This window comes from Neolamprologus multifasciatus, chromosome 7 (genome assembly GCF_963576455.1).
Source record: "Neolamprologus multifasciatus chromosome 7, fNeoMul1.2, whole genome shotgun sequence".
In the NCBI taxonomy this organism is placed as follows: Eukaryota; Metazoa; Chordata; class Actinopteri; order Cichliformes; family Cichlidae; genus Neolamprologus; species Neolamprologus multifasciatus.
The window spans coordinates 7,483,153-7,507,719 of NC_140445.1; the positions used below are offsets into that span (position 1 = coordinate 7,483,153).

At 40.9% G+C, this 24,567-nt stretch overlaps 1 protein-coding gene across 1 annotated transcript in view; it reads left to right on the forward strand.

Moving 5' to 3' along the window:
* jph3b (junctophilin 3b) overlaps positions 1-24,567 on the forward strand; it is a 66,135-nt gene continuing 41,568 nt past the window's right edge. The window contains exons 1-3 of the mRNA XM_085165339.1: positions 1-1,832; positions 21,107-21,593; positions 23,055-23,420. Coding sequence (XP_085021465.1) covers positions 1,451-1,832; positions 21,107-21,593; positions 23,055-23,420 — 1,235 coding nt within the window. The 5' untranslated portion in view covers positions 1-1,450. The remainder of the gene's footprint in view (positions 1,833-21,106; positions 21,594-23,054; positions 23,421-24,567) is intronic.

The window sequence follows — 24,567 nt, forward strand, 5'->3', positions numbered from 1 at the left end:
AGATTTTCTGAGAGAGAGAGAGAGAGCTACAGAGATTCAGCCGTAGGAGGAGAAGAGATTGTAAGACCAAGGCAGCAGGCAGGCTGTGCGTCAGCCGGCACTCCATAGGGAAACATGGAGACGAGCAGGCGATGCTGAAGAGGACAGAGCACACCTTAACAGGATCATATAGATGGATGGAATTTCATCAAACAGGCAATCTGAAGGCAGCCCACGCAGAGGATAAACCACTTATGGACGCAGTGGATTAAAGACCTACAGACAGACTGAGAGAGAGAGGAAGACGGGGAATAGAAGAAGAGAAATTAATCAGTTCAGTTATTTATTTTCATTGTCTGTGTGTGCGCACTTTCTGTCAGAAGGAGTGTGTGTGCATATGTGTGTGTGCCTGCATATAGCGTATGCGTGCATAAGGCAGGAGACTGCATTGCCGCTCTCCGGCACCACAGGACAGACGAAACAGGCAGCCGAGCAGATTACATTCTGTTTTTCCCATTATTTCTGTCTCTCTCCCTCTCTCTATGCATGTGTGCGATCCCTGGCTGTGCAGCAAAGCGCAGTATATGTGTGTGTGTTAAAGCTGAGAATGAAGTCTGGCGTGAGCCACAGAGTCTCACTTTAAATATTTTTGTCTGATCGTCAACAACAGACTTGGAGAAAAAGAAAAATCTGAGGAGGAGAATCTTTTTTTTCCTTTTTGTTTATTTTTCTTTTGTCAGTTATCATGTCACCGCTCCAGCTGAAGCCTCTGTGCTGATCAGGGTGGCGTCTATGCTGGAGGCTCGGAGGTTTGAAGGGCTGCCACCAGGGAAACTTCTCGGCTCTACACCCCAGAGAGGTGGAGGCATCATCAGGTAGGAGGTGGCGGATTGAGTGGGCCTGAGCGGAAAGCAGGCGAGAGAGTAGGAGGAAGAGTTCTGCGTTTGTGCCGTAGACTGTGTAGGCAGGCCGATGGCAGGCCGGTGGAGCTGCCTCATGGATTAAACTTCTGCTGAGGGAGAATAATGGCAGCTCTGGCCCTACTCTCCTCCTCTCTCACCTGGAAAGGCCACAGAGAAGCTGGAAAGTGCTAGCCAAAGCTACAAAGAGCCCACCAAGAGGATGGAGTGAACGGCAACCTGCTACCTTTCCCCAACAGGCTGGGAGAGCCCTGACACAGCTGTGAGGGGCCACGTTTTTTTTTGTTTTGTTTTTTTTTAGTCCACCTTATTTCCACTTCTTCCACACCAAGCTAGTGGGAAACTGAAAGTGGCCTATCTTGATTTGTGTGGGAGTTCACTCCCTCCCACTCCCTCCTTCACCTCCTTACCCCTACCCTCACCAACCTCCAAACTCCGCTCCATGGATTGGTTCTAGCACCAACCTGTCCTTTTTCCTTCCTTCTTTTTTCTTTTCTTTTCTTTTTCTTTTTGTCGAGGCTTCAGGGGAATTGCCAAGACCTGTTTCATGCATGTCCACTGGCGGCAGGTTCAACTTTGACGATGGGGGGTCATACTGCGGAGGGTGGGAGGAGGGCAAGGCGCACGGTCACGGGATCTGCACTGGACCCAAAGGCCAGGGCGAGTACTGCGGCTCCTGGGCCCATGGGTTTGAACTGCTGGGTGTCTACACTTGGCCCAGCGGGAACACCTACCAGGGCACCTGGGCTCAGGGCAAGAGACACGGTGTGGGCGTTGAGAATAAAGGCCGCTGGGTGTACAAAGGCGAGTGGACGAATGGCTTTAAAGGACGCTATGGCGTGCGGGAGAGCACGGGGACAAGCGGGAAGTACGAAGGGACGTGGAACAACGGCCTGCAGGACGGATACGGAACAGAGACGTACTCGGATGGAGGTAAGAACTATAGGAGATACAGAAGGACAGATGCATTGTGGGTGTTTTGGGAGTTGGTTTGTGTGTAGCAGAAGGCGCACCACTCAGTTCCTGTCAATGAGCGATATTTGACAACTGTCCTCTGTGAAAACAGCCTCTTACTGGTTGATGATTGACAGGCTGAGAGCAGATGCACAGTAGGAGGAACTTCTCTAAAGGTTTTCTAGGGTCATCCTTTCTTCTATCACGCCTTGTTAACACACACACACGCTCATGCTGAGGGAAGAGGTTGCTCCAGGACAGCTTTTGAAAATGTACTTGCTCTCATTTTCTGTCTGTTTTCTGATTCCTCCTTTCTCTGTCTTTCTCCTCCTCTTCCTCGTGTCCTCCCAACCCTCAACTTTCAATTCAGCTGCTTGAGGACACTCTGTGTATTTAGAGTCCTTCAATTCAGGCCACACAGTCTTAAGGGATGAGTGAAAGGTTAGAGGGATGGAAGAGGACATCAGCTCCCAAGTAACAAGCCCCAAAAACATTGCTGAACAGAGGACAGACATTGCATTTATGCACTTTTTCATAATTTCCTAGTTACCTAAAATTTGAACTAGTTTGTATAGGACAGAAGTTTTTAATCCATCTTGCACTTGACCTGGCTGCAGTATTTGCTTTTATAGGGAGGGATATTTTCTCTACTTGTATTAATGGGCTTGGATTGCTGGAGGAAAGTGCTATCAGAAAAGATAGATTGCTAATGCATGTTTTTCTGTTATACTAGATGCACCAAAACTACTCGTAAGTCTTATATTTTTAGTGTTTCTTTTCAGGAGATTAAGCAAGCTTTTAAAAGGTCTTATTTTCAGACGTTTTAAGGCTTAATTTTACCCCTGAAGCCAGAAAAAAGTCCCAAAAAAATACATGAAATCTTTCCCACTGTTCTTTTTTTTTCTGTTTCAGGACCACGGACAGTGAATAATGTTTATCCAGGAAAAGTAACAATCAGAAAGTAAATTAAAAGTTGGGAACTGGTTGTAGGTCAGTCTTGTGATTTCCAAATGGTGTGCAGTTACCACACAGCCTTGGTGGCAGCAGCGTTCCAGACTGAGAATCGTTGGTTAGCACAAAAATAAACCGACTGTTCATCAGTGTGCACGTTATTAGTATTCCAGTCCCGCTGGTGCTTTCCCCCCTCCACTTTAAGCCATTACAGTAATTTCCCCTGCTTATTAAAACTGGCCCTACGCATCTACAGTCACGTTAGTCAGTCACATGCTGCAATAAATACGAAAGTCAGCATCCTGATATCTTTATGACAAGGGAAATGTAACGTTTATATTGTTCATCATTCTTTATTAGCATGTTAACATGCTATAATTTACTGATTAGAAATAAACCCAGTGGCATATGGCTTATCTACCCCCAGTTTGACCAGAATAACGATATTAAAATACTTTTTAATTGGAATTTTGATCCAAGGAATAAAAACTATCATAGTAAATCTGTGGAGCCCATAAATACATTCACAGTTCGATGCTATTCCATCCAATAGATGTCGAAATATTGAATTTTATGATAAAATGATAATCATAAGAGCCACTAGCAGGACTACAAATACAGCCAATATCAGCACACTATTTGTGCCGAACACCCAAAACATCCATCAATCTGCTAGGGACACCAGATGCAATGTTGGGCACTTAAATGCATGAAATATGTCTGTGTTTGTCATCTGACTATGTTGAAAAAGCAAAACATGTAATTATACATTTGATTCTTCTTCTTTCATTTGTAAAGTCTTGCAAATCTGCATCACAATTGCCTAGAAAATGAATTCAGTTGCATGTTGAGTCTCTTAGGCTATGACTTAATTCAGTCGCTGTGGGTGCGACTGCGCATGCATACACTACATTGCATGCATGTGCAAAAACTGCACAGCCATGAAATCTGGTAGTATGTGTGTAAGTATGGAGCTGACAGTAGCATACGTGCCGCTAAAGCCTTGTTACATAACTCTACAACTACCAGGCCGCATTACGCTGCTCTTCACGACACACAAACACACACAGTCCTGAGCAGCCCGATAAAATCCGCAGACCAGACTGGTTTTAGGGGTTGATTCGGTACAAAGGAGAATAATTCGGCTTGATAGATGACCAGACAGATGGACGGACTGACAGAGGGAGGCATTGATGATTCAACAGATGTACAGATTAATGGATGAATGGATCACTTATATGATGAACAGATAACTGAGCGATGGCTCACTCGGTGGATAGATGATTATCGTGATTGTTATGAGAGATACTCTCTAATCAGGAAGCGAGTGAGATCATTAAAGAAAGAAAGAGAAAGACAAAAATGGGCCTTTCAGATATGTTGGAGTGTAACTGTATCATTTGAACCCACATACAGTAAATGCAGCAGAGATTGGCCTAGTTACGCGTGGTTATCTAGCTCCAACAGTACACAGTGTCCTTATTATAACAACATGCATCTGTCCTTTTTATAGATCTGCGAGGTAATAAAACTAATATGTTTTAATAGAGGAAGTAACCATTGATGCTGGTGCAGAATTTAAGAAACAGAAAACAATAACCAGAAAAAGATAAATAGTTCAGTAACCAAAGAAGAAATGCGAACATGAATCTTGCCTTGCTGCGGCCGAATGTGTTCCTGACTTTACTTGTAATTATAAACCTGCATCAGCGCCTCCATAGTGTAGTGATGAACACATTCGCCTCACACACAAAAAGTTCAAAACTGGGAGGGGACAAAATCCCAGCCTCAGGGGGTCACACGCTAGTATGACTCCTAGGGTTCCTCCCAAGCCTGGATAAATGTGAACGTCAACTAAGAAGAAGCTGGTGGAGCCCAAAAGTTGTTTGCACCAAAAAACGATATTTTCTAGCTGTCCGGTCTGTGTGTGAAGAGAAATGTGAGCTTTTCCTACTTGCGTTCTATCCTTTTCCTATTTTCTAATTTGTGCTAATGCAAACTTATATTGACATGTGTAAATTACTTCTTCGAATGCAAATGCTGCCTAAATAATGTGTAAAAATGAGTTGTTTTATCATCACTTTGGAAGAAGACATGCAGCACAGTTCAGTCCGTTTTTTCCATTATCCAAGTTGCACAATCACTTGGATAAGTGATTGTGCAACAGGTATTTTCTCGGCAAATCAAAGATACAGTAGAGGCTATTCAGAGAACATGAAAGCTATCAGAAAATAAAGTGCAGCTCAATATACAGACAGTATTCACAGAAGCAGCAAAGTTAATCTGTTCATCAGGTTTTTCTCCTTTCATTCGAGCGGCAGTTGAAGGCTACGTCCTGAACTGACATCACAGTGTCCGTGTCATGAATAGGGAGAGTAGTCAAAAAGTAAATCTCCAAGGAAATTACTAGCAATCGTGATATATATAATCTGCTATATATCAAATAAGGTTTTTGTTAACACTTATCCTGAGAAACTGCTGGTTGACGAGGCGTCACTGCTTTCAGGGCTGAGTGAAAGGGGCCTGAATGACTTGACCCTACACTGTCACAATTATTGTGACATGTCTAAAATATCGGACAAGTTAACGTCACATAGTTAGTAGTCATGTGACTGCAAAACTTTAATAAAGTCTAAAAAAGAACATGAATCTTATACAGTGTCAGAAAACCTGGGACTTGTCAGTCCTTTTTGCCCCTCAGCCATAAAAGGGTTATTGGTGTCACGTGGACGCCCAAGTTTGTGAAGAAGATATAGGAGTTTAAAATTAATACCATAGCTGTTAATTTCCACTAAAAAACCTGGATGTCTTTGAAAGTTTTCTGAAAATCTTATGAATAACAATAGAGGTTTGAAATTGATACCACAGGTGTGTCTACTAGTAGGCTGAGGGGCAGCGCTGGTGGTCACAAGCATTTATGTTTCTAAATGAAGCATGAACGTGAGCTTAAACTACGCCAGGTCTAACTGTTGTTGCTTATTAAAACAGCTTAAATGTGATTTTAAATGTTTAGCTTAAAGCTGAAATAATCATTTTCCTTCATTGGTTTTCTGATACGGTCCAGTGCAGAGTGCTTCACAGTAAAATCTGCCTTACAGACTCACAGCTCAGTCATCTCCAGAGCAATATGAGCCAGAAGCCACAGCATTCAAAGATGCTCTGCTGCCTACATACTTTTGAAACACACTGTGCAATTTGAGTCAGCTACACTTCCCCTCCAACTCCACCTGATGCCAAATTTCTAGGAAACACTCCTCCTCCGTCTCTACCGCTGCTGTTTAGTTTTTCTCTTCGTTACTCTCCCACGTCTGCCAGCATCCCTCTCTCCTCTCCTCCCACCTCTCTCCTCCCTCCCTCACTTTGCTGCATTTCCACTGAGCCGCGCTGTACAGTAGGGTTTCCATAGCAATGCTCACTGACATGCAGCAGGTCACTGTGTCACGAGGGACTTGATGTTCCTCGCTGCTATTGGCCGCCCAGCCGGCTCTGCCGAGCCTGGATTGGCTGGTTTGGCCTTCCGGGCTAATGTTGTTTACTGAGATGAAGAGCTAAGCTGACTGATTACCAACCACATAGAGAGAGAAGGAGAGAGGGAGTGGAGTAGAAAAATGAAAAGAGAGCAGTAGACGGATTCAGTAATCACTTTAGTGAGAGTTGAAGTCACAAAGAGAGATTACAGCTGTCACTGTGTACAACAGTGCTAACTGCTAGAGATTACAGCAGTAGTGGTGAATATGCTATTGTCAGAGATGTACAAACTGACCTAAAAATTCCCCTTATGTGAATATGAAATGTCAAAAAGACAAGAAAAAGCACGAGAGCATTCATATCATGGCAGATGCTCAACAACACGAGGTGTGCGACCGCTCACAAGTATCCCTGAACCTCCCTCATGTCCTCCAGCTGTTGGTAAATATGCTAAATCTGAATTATAATTGTTCTAAATTAACACACCCTGCTAGCCTGCTAAAAGCCGCTATCACTGCTGTAATTATTCTCGCTCTGGCCGTGTTATGTAAGCATAATAAATCCGCATAATAAATAATAAATCCACTTATCTTGTTTTAAACTCACCCTGCAACGATAGGTGAGCCAAATGAGATCAAAAACCTGTTTCCTTTGGCTCGCTGATTAGTGAGACATGCGTTTGGAAGGAAAAATAACAAGCATGTGTAAAAGAATATATTTGAGAGAATATATTTGCAGTGTGTGTGGGAGGAATCACTTCGGCCAGAAGTGCCTCTCTGCTTTCTATCACCCAGTCGGCCATGTAGTTAGTTAGCTCATGCCCTGTAGCAACGCATACAACCAGCATATAATGGACTTATTACACAGAATTATCTTAGACATGGCCAAGATAATGCTCGAGGTCTCAGATAACCCTAACAGGCTTACAACCGTGAGCACAGCTGAAGTCTTCTGAGCATTGTCTCAGTCCCCGTCAGCTTCAGGACTGCTGTTTGCAGGAAAACCTTCACTTCAGAAGAGAGGAAGGGAAAAGCAATTTACAAACAATTTGAACTCTTATTTGAGACTATGACAAGTCACAAGTAGGAATTACATATTCAGACAGCCCTTTCCTCTCATTTGACTCAACTTAGTTTCATGTATTCTGTCCTTCTATGTCTATGTTTATGATTAGTTTATTTAAAAAAAAAAAAAGTTTTGTAAAATCTCATCAAAAAGAGAAATATTGAAATTTCCCAAATTCTGAGGCTTATCCTGTTGATTATTTTAGCCTTGAAAGAAAGTAAATTCAAAGGAAGTGTCATGCAAATCAGGTGAATCCAGTATTTTACCTGCAATTCTTAGACTGTCCATTTGGATGAAGAAACATTTGAAACCAGCAGATGTTATGCATTTTGGTTTAAAACATTATAAGGAATTATTAAAGCTGTTTACAGATGAATAAATATTGCAATCATGTTATTTTGATGTCATTATCGAGGTAGGTTTGCTGTTAGCAAAGTTGCTGATGTTGGTTTGCTAGTAGTAGTTTTTAATAGCATTAGTTAACTTGTTAACTGAATGCTATTGAATGTGATTGGCCATCTCCTTTCATTTTTGCCTTCAGCATTTCTAGCAGCTATAGATTGTTTTTGACATGCTCACCTTTATTTATGTAAACTAGGGCTGCCACAAACGATTATTTTCATAGTCGACTAGTCACCGATTATTTTTGCGATTAGTCGACTAATCAGATCATGCATCCATTAGATGTAAAACTTACAGCTTATTGCACCAGCATGTATCTGCTCTTATATAACTATCATTAGCTTACAGCTTTAAGTGTTTAAGGTATGTGCTAACTAAGAATAAAGACAAGATGATAGTTTATTAAATTTTAATGAAATTTGCAGATTGTTTTGGTGGAGTTTAATAAACTCCTTGCTATCTAAAATATAACGGGACACTCGAGCATCTCACACTTCTGATAATCAGTTGTCTGCTTGACGTTTATTCAGCTGTGTAAAAACTATAACTTTAATCTCAGCCAAACCGATTTACTCAGGAACAAATAAAATACTAAAAAAAGCCAAACAATAACATTTTGAAGTTATCTAAGTGACTTATGTATGTTTAACCTGAGTAGCGAAAGATGGCAGTGGGTTTGAAAACGATTTGCCGGGAGTCCGGTGTTCTCACGGGCTCTAGTGAGCCTTGCCCCCGGCTAGCTATCGAGCTGGTGGGTAACAGACGTCTCCGAAAACGTCAGAGCGCTTTTGAAAATATGAGGTGTCTTGATAAACTGAGCAGATATTTGAGGTTTACACAGCTACATTCTCGCTTGAAAATATGTTAAACATTTATTTTGTGACCCAGAAAGAATAATAAGAGTAATATTAAAACTAACTAGCTGCCGCCATTGTTGGAAACTGAGCTGGGCTGCGCTATGAATTCTGGGACAGAGCTTCTTCTTCTTCTTCGGGGTTTAACGGCAGCTGGCATGCTTGTACATGCAGCGCTGCCATCTTCTGTTTCAGTCCATTCTTTTGTGATCTTACAAAGCTTCAAATGACGCATCGACTATTAAATCAGTCGTCGACGATTTTGATAGTCGACGTAATCGTGACTAGTCGACTAATCATGGCAGGCCTAATGTAAACTGTATTTCTGTAAAAGCAGAAATTCCTGGGAGGTCTGCAATATGATAGAAGGTTATAAGTCAAAGCAAAGCATGTTATTTTCAAAATAAAAGCCCTAAAGTTGTGAGACACCTTTCTTATTTATTTATTTTTCAGTTGTTCTTTTGCAGTGCACAGTATTGATATCCTTTGTTATTTTATTTCCTCTTTTTAGAGAGAATATCTAAAAAATCCAAACAAGGTCACGAGAGGGTTAGTGATGATATATGCTTTGTCCCATGTGATTTTTAGAATGTTGAGTTTTGTTTCAAGATGTTGTGTGGCACCATTGTTGTTTCCTTTTATTTTTCATTTTCATATTCACACACTCTTTGATTAGTTCTGGGTACCAAAACTACTTGGTTAGATTAGAAAAAACATTATATAAGTCACAAAGCTCAATTGTCCATCTGGCAAAGCTGTTAAAAGGATTAATCCTGGCTCAACAATGCAACAAAAAAACATGTAGGTATCTCACCATTTTACAGCCTTTACTGTAATATTACTACATTTATGGCTGAGGCCAAATGTAAAGTTAGGTCCATAGGGTTTTTTCACAGGGAAACTTTGTTTGGTTTTGTTATTTTGTTGTAATTGCGGTCTTTTTAAAGTGGATTTTAAATAAAACAATCAAGTGAATGAATTACTGACTTTAATTGCTTTCATTTAATTTCAGCTCCTGGGCATAGTCCCTATTTCCAGAAGTTTAAAAAGTTAAAAAAGTAATTGGACAAACTAACATAATTAAAATTATGTTATGCAAGTCTAGAAGTCACAGACGTCAGCAAATGCTGAATTTCTTCCATTGTGATGCCAGGCCTTTACTTGCTGCTTGTTCGTGGGTCTCTCCTTCCAGTTTAGTCTTCAGTAACTGTAAAGCGTGCTGTATTGGTTTGAGATTATGTGACTGTCTTGGCCATTGAGGAATATCCAATTTCTTTGCCTTGAGAAACTCTTGGGTTGCTCTAGCAGTATTCTTTGAGTCAGGAAGTCAACCAACTGCTAAAAGCATTCAAATGTCTATTGTTGCTGTATTTGCTAAAGGGCGACCCAAGTACTGCTAAACGGGATATGTTGACTGAAAAAACTGTATTGGCAGTAACCTTATTACTATTAATCTGTATTAGTTATAGTTAGCTCCATATATCTTTGGGAAATATTAGCTTTTTTGTATTTTTAAATCCAACAAGATGTGATTATGATTAAGGGAATTAACTAAAATATTACATTAACTAATCAGGAATTATTTAGCAGAAACTAACGCCACTTTAAGTATAAAGATTGTTTTCAACGCTTGGATGAAAATATTTTGCAGTAGTGCCTGTTTGAAATTTAGAACTCATCAACAAATGCTGTGTTTCATCCCTTGAGATGCTCTACCAGGCATTTACTGCAGCCGGCTTCAGCGTCTGCTTGTTTGTCTGCATCCAGTTTTATCTCCAGTGTTGGCTTGAGAACAAGTGACTGTGAAAGATCTCATTTCTTCGCCTTAGGAAACTCTCGGGTTGCTCTCGCGGTATACTTTGGGTCATTAATCATTTGCTCTGTGGAGCACTGTCTGATCAGTTTTGCAGTATTTGGCTGAATCTGAGCAGAGTATATAGCACAGTTACATCATCAATAAACACTGCTGACCTGCTTCCACTGGTAGCCATAGATGCCCATGCCATAACAATACTTACCCCCATATTTGACAGATAATATGGTATGCACTGGATCGTGAGCTGTTGCTCTCCCTCTCCATATTTTTGTCTTTCTATTATTTGGGTACAAGTTCATCTTGGTTGTGCAGCTATTTTAGATGTTTTCTGGTAATGTCTAATCTGGCCTTGTTGTTGAGTGTCACCAGTAATTTTCACCTTGTTGTAAACTCTCTATGTTTACATTCATAAAAGTGTGTACCTTGGAAAAGAGATGCCTGCCTCCTAAAATGTGTCCCTGACTTGGTTATCTGTTTTGAAGTTGTTTTTCTTAACCATGTAAATCATTCTGTGCTGTCTTATATCTAACTGTAGCTATTAAGGAAAGGGATCTCACCATGCTTAGTTAAGGTTTGCAACGCATCATTTCCAGGAAGTATTTATATTTGTACTGATCAATGGTTTTCAGTACCTATCATCTTCTTGTATGGACCAGTTGACAGGGAAAACTTAGGAGGAAAAACGAAAGAGAACATGAAATTACTATATTCTCATCTGTTGATAGGTATTGTACTGTAATGCCCGGTCACCTTAATAGTACTGGCTGACAAGTTATCCAAATAATTGACAGCGTCTTCTTTGGACACGTTTTTGAGCTGCCTTTCATGACAAATACTTTAAATTGTACAGCAGAAAGCTGTCGTCCATTCTTGCTCGGCGGTCACACAGTATCTCGGTTAGTACAGGATCTATTCTCTGAGAAGCCCAGTGGAGCTGAATGATGACTAATTCCTTTATTCTGTGCAAGATGATCCTGTTAAGCACTTTGCCTGGTATGGATAGGATTGTAATCCCACGGTAGTTTGCACAGTTGATGAGGTCACCCATTTGCTGTATTGACGTAAAAGGAAAAGCATCTTCCCCGTGTTGCTGCCAGGTCATGATCCCTTTCCGGATTCCTTTTTTGAGTTATTTATGATCTTTGCTGCTTATCCCCTTCAGTATTTCTTCTTCCACTGGTTTTCAGGAATCTTTTACTTGTCTGGTAAGAGCGCCGTCATGCTGCTAGTTTATTTATGAATGCCAGGCCACTGTGCTTTTCTTTTTTCATGCTCTTTCTCAATGAGCCGTTGACATCATGCATTTTCTTCTTTGCCATTTCTTTCTGAAAGTAAAGCGTGTTCTGTTGGTAAGAAAGATGCACATACGTATACGACATTGAAAACTTAGCACAGGATTGTGGAACTCCATTTGATTAAGGGTTGCACAAGAAAACGGGAGGTAATTTATACACATGCATTTATAAAAAAAAATATGTAGCCAATTTGATCCACACGAAGGTCTCAACAAATGAATAAATGCAACAAAAAAGCAAAGTGATCCTGAAGTCTTACAAAATTCCACTGATTCCACTGTTTCACAGCCCTGAACATCCAACTCAGCGAGACTGAAATGGGGAACAAAAGAGCACCAGTTGACGAACATGGATGCAAACAATGAGAATGTTAAACAGACTAAATGTCTTATGGGGAACAAAGAAATCTGACTGACTGAGGTTAAGGACACATGACGGTATTTGTTTTTTTTCATAAGTGCCAAACCATTCATAGTTGGATAAACTATTATCACCAAAACACTGGTTACAAAATGACAGAAAATTGTAGGCATTTTTTCGATGTGCAGGTCATCAGAATGTCATCGCGTTATCACGAGCCTTTTTTATGAAATTTCTGAGCAGATGAATAATCCTCAAATTGCAATCTGAAAGACTCAGACAGAAAAAAGGGGCCCAAGCAAAATCCCTTAAACGGATAATAGTCCCACACAGCGATTTAGGCAGGAAGAGGTTTAGCTTTGAACAGACTTTCCTTGCTTTCAGTGTTCAGTGATTTGACCAGTTTAGTGTGTTTGTCTGCATGCCTGCACAGCCTGACTGTACTGCCCTTTTTTTTGGCTTGTTGCCTGTCGTTTTTCTTGTCTACCTGTCTTTAGTTACCATCTGTCTTTCCTTCTGTTTGTGTAGTTGCTGTTTTTCTCCCCCAGCCGATGTGTCTGTGCACCGTCCTCAGGGCTCTCTCTCCCTTTGCCTCTCTTCAGTAGTTTTTCTCACTACAGACTGCTCCACTTTATAGCATAATAATAATAAGAATAAGAATAATATAAATCTAAAATTATTTAGGAGGATTGATGCATAAGATTTAATTCTCCGTGTTAAACTAAAACATTTTATTTTCAGTGAAAAACGCCCATAAAAAAATACGTTTTCAGTAACTTGTTGTTTATCTTTTTTTTTTCTAGGGTCATTACTATTATGTGCCTTCTATAAAGCCAAAACAACAACCCATCTGCAGGCTTTAGCTTATGTAACGGGAGAAGTTTTATGTTTGCAGTGAGGATTAATGGTGCTGACTAAATCATGAAACTCTAAATATCTGTCTTGGAAGTCTGCCCCGCACTGTTGTTGATGCGTTACTAACTGCGTAGATGGAGTTTGCCCGAGAAGCACTTGGGATGGTGTAGTGTTATATGAACAGCAACTGCCTGGGCTGGAAGCATCATGATCCTCCTTCATGATATATAAGCTATAAGGGGTTGAACCGTTACAGTACTGACCCATGTAAGTTTCATTAAAGCTTATACGTATGCATTATTAGGGGAATAGCCAGCACAGGGGGCTGTTAGCCACTGTCTGCTAGACTTCAGCTAGTGTGAATAAAACTTCAGTCACACAGATCTAGAGACATGTTGGAGACCACTTGGCAAACTCCATGGTTGTCTGTAGTTTGGAAGATGCCAATGTGTCTGAAAACACTCTCCAGTTCATTATCCAAGTTGTAGTGAAACTTAAAAAAGTGCATCGCAAGTGGAGACAGATCACCTTCAATGTAAAACATCCTGATTTTATCATGTTTACTTTATTTCACCCGTTCTGTTCAGGTATAGCAACTCAGGAATGTAGCTCTCACAAACTCTCTCAGTTTGTCTCTGAAAGATGTAAATCCATACTCAATATCTTAGAAAACAATCCACCTTGTCAAATAGCCGTTTCCAGCCTCTCCCACACTGTAGCCAAACTGAGGGAAAGCTCTTGTCACTGAATCTTGGAAGACCACTGCTGAGCAGGACCTCAAATCTTGTATGGTCAGACATATTGAGTTATCTTGTGAAGATGTTTGATGAGAGGGTTTCAAGTGCTATGGAAGGCCTAAATATATTGAAAAAACTTTTCATGTATGACATATCGGGTCTGTTACCAGAGTCAGACTTGTCATATCCTTTTCTTAAGTGGTAAAAATGTGGTGCACGCTGTCATGTCCTGTAGCTTGACAGCTTCATGTGGCAAACTGATCCTTAACCTACTGACTAGTGCAGTCTAAGGGATCTGCTGGAGGGGAGAGGTTTCCACTCATGCGTCCCCCTTCTGTTTGGCTTGCTACAGCCTCATAGATGTTGGCTTCAGCGAGTTCTGCCTCTGCATCACATTGCCGATGAAGCGCTTCTAACGTGTTTCTTCCTTGCTTAGCTCTCATTTCCATTCATTTCCTTCTGAGTGAATTCTGCTCTTGTTTTTGCAGTTTCTGCCTTTAGCAACCACTGACTGCAGCCAGCTTGCTGATGGCTTACTGGAAGTCTTCGATGATTTAGAAATCCATATAGATGTAGTTTATCTGTAGCGTATCTGTCCACCTGAGATTTATTACTGTAGATGCAATTTCCCTTTTTATTGTTCTGCCGTTACTGACCTAAGCAGATTGAGAGGTTTTCAAAAAGCCACAGGTGTTATGTGTTTTTTTAAGACGTTCCCTTCAGCATGCTAAACAGAAACAATGTGTTAATTTCTGAAAGAAATGAACAATAATATTTTTAAAATGGGTGTATAACCAGTATCAAACACACATACAGTAAATTATGTAAAAGAAAGGCTGCTAAATAATTGCTGCCAAGCCATGCATTAGACATGAAGAGTGTTATATAACTTCACAAAACAAGTGTAGATGAGCAGTTTTCACAAGCACAGTATAGCTGCACATCTGAAACACTCACAGAAAACACAGCAGATAGAACATAATAAAACTTACAGCTGCATAGCCACTATATACAAGTGTTTGTTCATATAAAACACCTTCAATAATAAATCAAAAACATACTAAAGCCCCCAAAATGATGACTGAAATTATTTTAACAACTTTGCAAGCAACAGAGAGGCTAAACGACAAAGACTTCAAGCTTTTCAACTTTCCACTATGAGAGCACATGTGAGTTGCTGCCTGTTTCTCGCTTTGCTAAGTCCAGATTTACTCCTGCAACACATAAAATATGAAGACAGAAAACAACGTCCCCACCGGCTGGTGAGATTTAATCTCTGCCACCACAGCTTACATTCTGCACGTTTTGCTGTTTTACCCTGTTCGCCGACAAGTCAGCATCTTCCATGCAAACTGCTGGTCACCACGGCAACCTACTAGATCCCAAAGCAATGGGTTTTTGGTGCAGTCGTAAAGCTCTTTGTGACCAGTTTCACTCCAACGACCACAAGCAACAACCCGCCATTTGTACCGAGTGTCTGCAACATAAAGGAGAAAAAGTGTTTGATAAACTCGGCCTTGTCTTGTCTTATGTTTTTCTCCCTCCCCATCTCTCTCATATGCACAAGGGCAAGTGCTGACGTGGTAAAACAACACATTTATAATTCATATAATAACCAGTTTGAGCTCCTTCCAGCTTGTCTTGCTCCATGTTTTTTCTTTGCAAGTGCTGTGCATCACAAATCAATACTTTGAGTTGTAAAGTAGTCTGCTATGCAATAATGTGAACACACAAGAACCACAGACTAAGAATCACAGACACCTAGCCGTGTAATCAAATTGTTTTGTGTGTGTGTACAGTCCAGTAATACTTTAAAGATTTCTGTTTGCTGTGAATGAAATACAGACCCTACAATGCAGAGGGTTTTTAACCTAGAAACAGAGGACAGACACGCGCATTTGTTAAAGAGACAATTATGAATTCAGCCTGGGGGTTGGCGCGTGATCAGATCGCTGTGACTCTGTGATGTTTCCGCAGCTTTGATCTCGCCGTGTTAACTCTTTCCGCGCAGCTGCCTTGTCCTTGCTGCTGTAGTTGCAATGAGAGTCCACTTTGCTTGCGCCTCCCGTTGGCTTCCAGGCAGAATCGGTGAAATTTTGTTGGCGTGGGAGCTGTGGAGCAGATTCTCCTTGCGACTGTACTCTTGAGGTTGAGGCGTTGACATCCCAACAGTGTTTGTTTTGTCAGTGCAGCCACGGCAGGATAATCCAATCCAGTGTATCATCTGTCAGAAAACTCCTGTACAGTTACCCCACTGCACTTGCTTTCAGTTAAGACTCTGTAAGGTGCGATATTGCAGTGAAATCACTGCCAGCTGCCTTACGCTGTATTTTTCAGCACCACGGAGAGCGACAGGCAGACTGAGGGTGGTATACGCTTCCAAGAAGTCATGAAAAAGCTCAAACCCACATACTGCTTCACATATATTTATTCATTTACACACTCACTTGCCATTTTCTTTGGTGAACCCAGCTGCAGTTAACACAGCCTTCAATAACTCCTACATGCTCGAAGGTTTCAATGTTTCACTGTTTGTGTTAGTGCTATAGAGAGGTGCTGATTCAATGTAGCAGGTATTTTTAAAGTTGCTGATATCTTGTATTGTGCTATACTGCTTTTTTCAGTATTTACAGAAATATTAGCTGATTTAAGTCTATGAATCACAGAGTTAAGTAATAATCTAGATGTAATTTAGCTAATAATAATCCAGTAGTGGAAGGACAATGTAAAACATTTACACGTTCTTCTGGGTTCCTGTAGTCATCGAACACACTGAGCTTAGCAGAACGGTGCTGAAGCGGTTACTTCGTGGTTCAATTATTATTTCACAGTTTAGCTTGTTAGCTATTTTAAATATTTATCTGTTATAATAACTGGACTGTAAACAGCAGCGCTGTTAACAATGATCCGCACACAGAGACACTAGTACACTAGTAGCTCAGAAACAAGCTGTCCAGCACAGTGAATGGGCCCTCAGAGTGTACTACATACTACCTATAGTACACTGTGTATACATAAGAAATCCTCCTATTTGGAGGTTTTACTGTAACAGCAAATGAAACAATCCTTGTCCCGTTTTTCACATTTTACTCATACAGTTAATTTAAAGGGATAGGTCATTATTATGGGAAGTGTACTCATTTATTGTCATATTTGTATGGTTAATGCAAAACTACAGTCAACTTTGCCAGACTATAAAAAATTCAGTAGTTCAAAAGCTGACAATTGAAGTATGAAACATTAAATTGTTGCCTTCTATTTAAAGGGTTGTTAGTAAAAGGCTTGGCCCTGATTTTTTCTTTTTCTTTTAGAAATATCTTCAAGTGGATTGGTAATAAATGAAAGTGTTGTTATGATGAGTTTTTAAGTACCTGTGGGTGAAGCCGACAACTTCATATTCTAATTTTATTTTTAACCGTGAGCAGTTACTCCTTTACATTTTGTACATTTGTGTACAGGAGCAGCATTATGAAAAATCAGTGTAATAGTCGTACTTTTAAAAAATGTATTTTGTATGTTTTTTCCTTTTTGGATGCGGCTGGTGCTTCTTTTTTTTTAAAAATAATTTACACAACTGCCTTTTTAAATGAACGTGACCTGTTGTAGCGGCGGGTTATTTCCGTTCTGCTCTGTCAGCACAAACACGCACTCGCAGGTGATGCTCGCTCTTCTTGCGCCGGCCTTGGAGCATTCTGGCGGCCATTTGATGAAATGGTGATCTCGTCAAGCTGCTGCGCAGGTGCTCGTTTGTGCGTGTGTGTGCGAGTGTTCTTTGATCCGCCTTTCATATGGTCGTACAGCTGTGTGCTGATGTGATTACAAAGGCCTTGCCAGATGTGCTCGCCAGCTGTCTGTGACACAGCCTCTGTTTGTTTTTGTGTGTGTGTCTGTGTGTGTGGAGGGGGGGTGAGTGGTGGTATGAGGCAACACTTCGTGGGGGCAGGTTCAGATTTAACACCACCGCTCACACGGGCTTTTTTGAAAGCGGCGTCTGGGTGCTTGTTGTGCCCGTGTGCTCATGTTCTCATGTGTCCTGGAATACGATTGGCTTATAATATTGTCTTCATTCAGCACTTCCCATTTCACCGACACTTTAGCCCACTAGGGAAACGTTTGTGTGTGTTTGTGATGGAGACAAAGAATGTGGTTGCAGTCCTTATATGGTCATGTAGTTTGGTTTTGAGCGAGTGCGTTCGCTACAGAATGAATCAGAGTGCTGTTACATCAGAGGTATGGGCAGGCGGGATGGATTACTTGGCCTCCTATTGGAACACACACTTCCGTGGAGAGTGAGAGAGAGAAAGAGGAATGATGCATATGCATACTCAGATGCCCTACTTTTCAGCAACACAGAGATATCGGGACTGTTATGTAGCAAGGGATGCGGACAGTGCAGATTTATGGTGTGAATGAATGGGAGTGACAAAAGGAAGCCACTCCCCTGTACTGCTTCCCAACACCGTAGCACAGAGAACACAAAAAAGAGGAACTAGTGAAATCTACAAATGCTTGGTAATGAATGAAGTGCAGAATGAATTACACCAAACTGCGGGTTGCTAGGGGGCTGGAGCCTATCCCAGCCACCACTGGGCGAGAGGTACACCGTGGACAGGTCGCCAATCTGACGCAGGGCCAACACAGAGAGACAATCATTCGCACTCACAGTTAATTAGTTAAATTAAATACCAGCGAGTACAAAAAACCAGTACTTTGCAGCAAGTGGTGTAAGTGTTCATTACTCACAGATGAACTAAACATCACTGGATTAAATCTGTTCTCCAGTAAATTTTCATTATCATCTGTATAACGATTAATTGAGTCATTCAGGAACTCCTCATTAATGATGCTTTATTGGTCATGTCTGTATTGCCTTTATTGAGAAATAAAACCAGAAGCAGATGCTTTCATTTTCAAATGTTGCCGGGAAACTATTGTAGTTTTGGTGTTTTTATATTGTTATTTCAGGTCTTTAGTTTGACTTTGAAATGTGGATTTTTTGGGTTAAGTGAACTAAGTAGTCCAGAGACCATAGAATAGAAGTTTTTAATAGATAAATACTAATATTTGGTATGAGTAAGTCAAGCTGAGCTATGGAGCCTAGGAGTTTTTTTTACTGACCTCAGGAAACTTCTTTGCTCCGAAACCGACGTCCCTCTCTCTTCAGTAGTCTTCTGCTAAATCAAATGGTTCTCTCGGGGTCACAGTACCCGTTGGTTAGTGCACGTACCACATAACTGCAGCACCCACTGTGTTAATGTCACAAACACCTCACTGCTCTTTACGCCTCCTCTCCTTCAATATCAAAAACAAGAGCGCGCGATGGTGAAGATACCAGCAGAGCAAAGCAGAAAGAAGAGAAGCTAGCCCAGCCAGACAGCTAGCAGGATGAAAGCTATGATGTTGTTTTCTGAGTTAGTGCATGCTGATAGCTATTATTTACTGGTAAAAAAAAAAAAAACCTTCCCACCTATGGGTGGTTTTTGCCAGGCTTGCAGTGCTTTTTTAAATTCTTCATTTTGTATTTGGTGGTGAGTCTAAAAAATTCCCACACAGATACAAATTTTGATTATATATATTTATTTAGATTCCCGGGCTCTCTGTCCTGGTCGTTGTGTCCTTGGGCAAGACACTTCACCTACCGCCTACTGGTGTTGGCCAGAGGGGCCGATGGTGCGATATGGCAGCCTCGGTTCTGTCAGTCTGCCCCAGGGCAGCTGTGGCTACAACTGTAGCTGCCTCCACCAGTGTGTGAATGCGAGGGTGAATGAATAGTGGCATTGTAAAGCGCTTTGGGTGCCTTGAAAAGTGCTATATAAATCCAATCCATTATATATATATATATCTATATATATATATATATATCTATATATATATATATATATATATATATATATATATATATATATATATATATATATATATATATATCTAGCTATAGATATATATATAGATAGATATAGATATATAAATCTTAAACATATAGATATTCATAATTGCTGTATGTGTGACGGTGTTCAAGTTTCATTCCAACAATTTCTTAAGGAGACAATCGGGTAAATACAGGCAAATATAATGAGAAATTATTAATACATTTGAGTCTACATGCAGTATATGCTGTAGGTTTTGGAAATATTTCACACTGTATACAAAAGATGGCCTCTCCTGGGAGAGCATGTTGTGGCTTTTTGGATTGTTTCATTGAAACCTCCATCGCGATCTCGTTTTGTTTGTTTGTTTATTTTTGTTTGTTAACGTATTTGTAAAGGGGGTACACCTGCTAATGTTAGCACTGGCTTGCCAGCAATTAATTGACAGCAGTGTTAACTTACAGTCTATTATTTACTAATTGACTTTAGTTGAGTTCCACTGTTATCAGCAGATATATTAACATTAGAGACCAAAACCTAAACATGTTTATTTCTGATGATGGGTATTGTTAGATCCCAGTTACACCTGTACACAAAGTCTGGACCTGCTCTTCTTGTAAAGGGTCTGAGTGGCTGATCCTGTGGGTCTTACTTATCTTCCTGTATATTGTGACCGTTTTACAGAAAGACTTCCTGTTCGTGCACGTCTGTCATTCAGACTCATTACAGAATAATTATTTTCACTTATTTTGTTCAATTTATAATGCTGCATTTCAAGTTAAATCACCATTAGTGCAATCACATCCGTATATATCTCTGAACTCCATATTTAGGGACAGATATTAACCTTTAAAGCCTGAATTGTGAAATTGTTGCCAGAAAATTTAAAGTTAAATTTAAAGTTTTTGAAAATTGAGCATTTATTCAGGCAATTTAATAAAAAAAATCAATTAAATATTAATGTGCTTAAATTAGTTTACTTTTTTTTTTTTTATCATATTTGCTACATCCCACATATTTTGCAATGTATTGATTAAAATGTATCGTTTATGTAAGTTTGACTCACAAAAACTAGGCGTTAAGGGGTTAAATCCCTTATTTAGACAGTCTCAGGTGGATAAGGCCTCGGGGATCTCAGTCTCAGACATGTTAACAACAAACTCCATGGGGATTTAACTTGAGCTGCCCTACACCCATATAACAACTGCACTTTAACCCTTTTGTGTTGACGACAGGTATTTCTAGGCAGCACCTTTTGGCACATTTTAATTAATGCGACTGTAAATATTTTGTGTAACAGCTGACTGAAATGATCACTTGTGAAATCCCTCATTTAACCCATAAAGAAATCCCATTTTTGAATTCATTATGTATCCGATTCTGTAGCTGTGGGATCTATAGTGTCAGTCGACACAGTAAAAGTGTACAAATTAATCATTATGTGCAAATTATTATCACTTTATGACTTTCATTAATGCCATAAAGCACTGATTGTTGTCAGTGGTTGGGATTTTGTTGTTTGTTTATGCATCTCCATGGGATCTTGATCAGGTCTAATCAGTGTTTTCTTCTTTCCCCCTCAGGAACATTTCAGGGTCAGTGGGTTGGCGGGATGCGTCATGGCTACGGAGTTCGTCAGAGCGTCCCTTACGGTATGGCAGCCGTTATCCGCTCCCCGCTTCGTACCTCCATAAACTCTCTCCGCTCCGGTTCAGAGCACAGCAATGGGACAGCTCTGCTGGACCGGACTGGGGCAGTGGTTCCTGGACCTCCCCCCCTTCCCGGCACGCTGACCACCAGCGTCTCCATGTGCAGCACAGGCAGCAGCGGCAGCAGCCCCGCGGTGTCTCGGGGAGGTTTTGTGCTGACGGCGCACAGCGAGGCTGAGCTGCTGAAGGGGAAAAGGAAGGGCGGGCTTTTTCGAAGATCCATCCTGTCAGGTCTCAAGCTGAGGAAGTCAGAGTCCAGGAGCTCTTTGGCCTCCCAGAGGTCTAAACAGAGCTCATTCAGGAGTGAAGCTGGCATGAGTACCGTGTCCTCTGCTGCATCTGATATCAACTCTACCATCAGGTAATGGCACGTGGACAATAGAGGTGGTAGGTTTGGGCTGCTGCAGGATACCAGATATAAAAGACCCACAAAGACTTTTTTGCACATATAGTTTTCATCTAAATTTGGGGCAATCTGCCAAACCTTTTGTTCTCAAACATAATTTTTCATTAGTTTGAAGCCTGTTTCACGCTGTATACTAGAGCACCAGTTTAGCTCACTGGCTGAGCAGGTATGCATATGCCTTATGACTAGAACGCAGCAGACTGGGTTCAAGTCTAACCTCTTTCCTGTCTACTCCACACTGTTTAACTATCAAATGAAGGCAAAAAGCCCCAAAATAAACCTTAGAAATCCAGCATACTGTGTTGGTTAACTAAAACTGATCCTTCCTTGACCAGTTCCACAGTAATCATACTGATACCCATCATCGTTGTCGTGTTTTAGTTATGCAATCGAATATATTTATCCCTGAAAAGTTCAAATGTACTGTAAAAGTCAGACGTTTAACACTCACACAGAAATTCTGGCAGGATTTTAACTCAACAGCAATGTTTACTTGAAAAGTATGTCAATCAAACATGAGTCTATCCACCCCAAAACATACAAATAACACCACCTACTGTGGTCTCATTTCTTAATTCACGCAAGAGGAAGTCTAGCTTTGAAAGACTGTGACTGGAATGACTTTGGAACGTGGTTAGTCCAACGTGGTGAGTCAGATATCAACTCTGTCGCAGGGTAGTGGAATGACGTACTATGAAGTGACCTGTCCTTCATTTGGAGGACAGGGATTCAAGGAAAAAACAAACACCTGTTCTTCTTAAGTGCCTTTAAATGGATTGGCATGCATTCCAAAGGAGACTATAGATCAAAGGTCAGTATGCTGGTCCACTGGACCGGTGCCTGAGGAGACGTTTAATGCCGATTTCATTCATTGCGTGAACTTCAGCTTCTTAATCTGACTTAGATGTTACATGGAAGTGCTTGGCGTCAAACTCCAGGTATGCTGGATTGAGGCGGCTTATTTTGAGTTGAGTCGCCACCTCGTAACCTAATGGCTGGCAGTAGTAGTTATAGTCACCGTGGCACAGAAGTCTGGCTCTGGCTGTTTCATGTGACCTTTTGTTGGACCATGAATAAAAATTGATTAAGAACCCGCATGCATCCGCTGTTCGGATCTTTTGTTTGTGAGGTGCAGCAGCTCAACAGAAAGTAAAGCTATTGATCTGTGTATGGTAAAAAGCCTAATGATATCCTTTAAATACGTATGGGGATTGATTAAATTAATCATTAGTTGTTTCCTTAACAACTTTTTAATAGACGTTTGTGAACTCTAGCCAACACCTAACATGACATCTTCCCAGTGACTAATAGCAGCTGGGAGTTAAACTTATATATAACTTATTTACAAAGCAACATTTTTTGATCCTTCCATGATTGATTATTTACTATTTTAATGTAACCTTTCATCTTTTCCAGCCTTGGAGATGCAGACACAGAGCTGACAGTCGCTGAAGACGATGTGGACGCCACAGCAACAGAGACCTACTGCGGGGAGTGGAAGAACGACAAGCGGACCGGATTCGGCGTGAGCCGGCGGTCCGACGGGCTGCAGTACGAAGGGGAGTGGCTCAGCAACAAGCGGCACGGCTATGGCTGCACCACGTTTCCTGATGGCACAAAAGAGGAAGGGAAGTACAAGCAGAACATCCTGGTGAGCGGCAAGAGGAAGAACCTGATCCCCCTCCGAGCCAGTAAGATCAGGGAGAAGGTGGACCGAGCCGTGGAGGGAGCGCAGAAGGCAGCAGATATCGCCCGGCAAAAGGCTGAGATTGCTCTTTCCAGGTAGGGAATTATAGGCGCGGTACCTTTTAATGAAGTCATGTTCCAGGTCCTGGTTAATTTAAAATTCAAGTGGTTTGAAGCTGGCACAGTTCATCTGAAAAAAGTGCTTTTAAATTCATTTTTTATGTTATACACCAATCAGAATTTAATGATACTTGAATCAACAGATGACGCCAGGTGTGGGGTTGCTTTAAGGCCACTGCTAATCAAATCTCACCCACACAGCCCTGATCAGGCAATTTCTCTAAGTGTTAATAAAAATATAGTAAATAATAGATAAATAAATAGTCATTAAGGGAAATTCCCCCCTAACTTTATAATTTGTCGTTTACTGTTATAGAGCAAATGCCAAGAGCCTGAGATTGTAATTTGCTTTGCTTTTCTGACCTTCCTCATATTTACAGCTCTGCAGTAATCATCAGCAGTAAGGCTAATAGCATATTTGTTGAAATGTTAGCATATTTACTAAAAATGTTGTTGTGAATTTTTTCTTATCTAAAGGCAAAGAAAACTATTATCTGTTATACTATGCTGCATTTCTATTAGCAGAGGATGCTAACCAAAAATCAGAGAATTTCGTACCACTCTTCTTCACAATGTTGCTTCAATTCATTGAAATTTGTTGTTGTTCGTTTATGCACAGCATAAGGTTGAGGTCTGGACTTTGACTGGGTCATTACAGCGACTTGATTCTTTTTTCCTTTTCAGTCATTGTGTTGTAGATTTGCTGCTGCGCTTGGATGTTGCGTGATGCAGTTTTGGCTAACATAGATTAACAACAGATTAGAATACTTTGAAGACAGAGGAGTTGGTGGCTGCAAGACGAAGTCCAAATCATCAGCCCTCCACCACCGTGCTGACAGCTGGTGTGAGGAGTTTGTTCAGATAAGCTGTGTTGGGTTTGTGCCAAATGTTGTGCTGTGCATTATGGTCAGACGTCTCCACAGAAGTCTTGATGCAACTTTGCAAGCCTGAGCTGTGCTGCCGTGTTCTTTTCAGAGAGAAGAGGCTTTCTTCTGGGAGCTCTTCCAAACAAGCTGTATTTGTTCAGTCTTTTTCTTATTTTCCTGTCACAAACTTCAAAATTTCACATGGTAACTGGGCCTGTAGACTGTAAGATGTAGCTCTTGGGGTTTTTGTTGTTTAT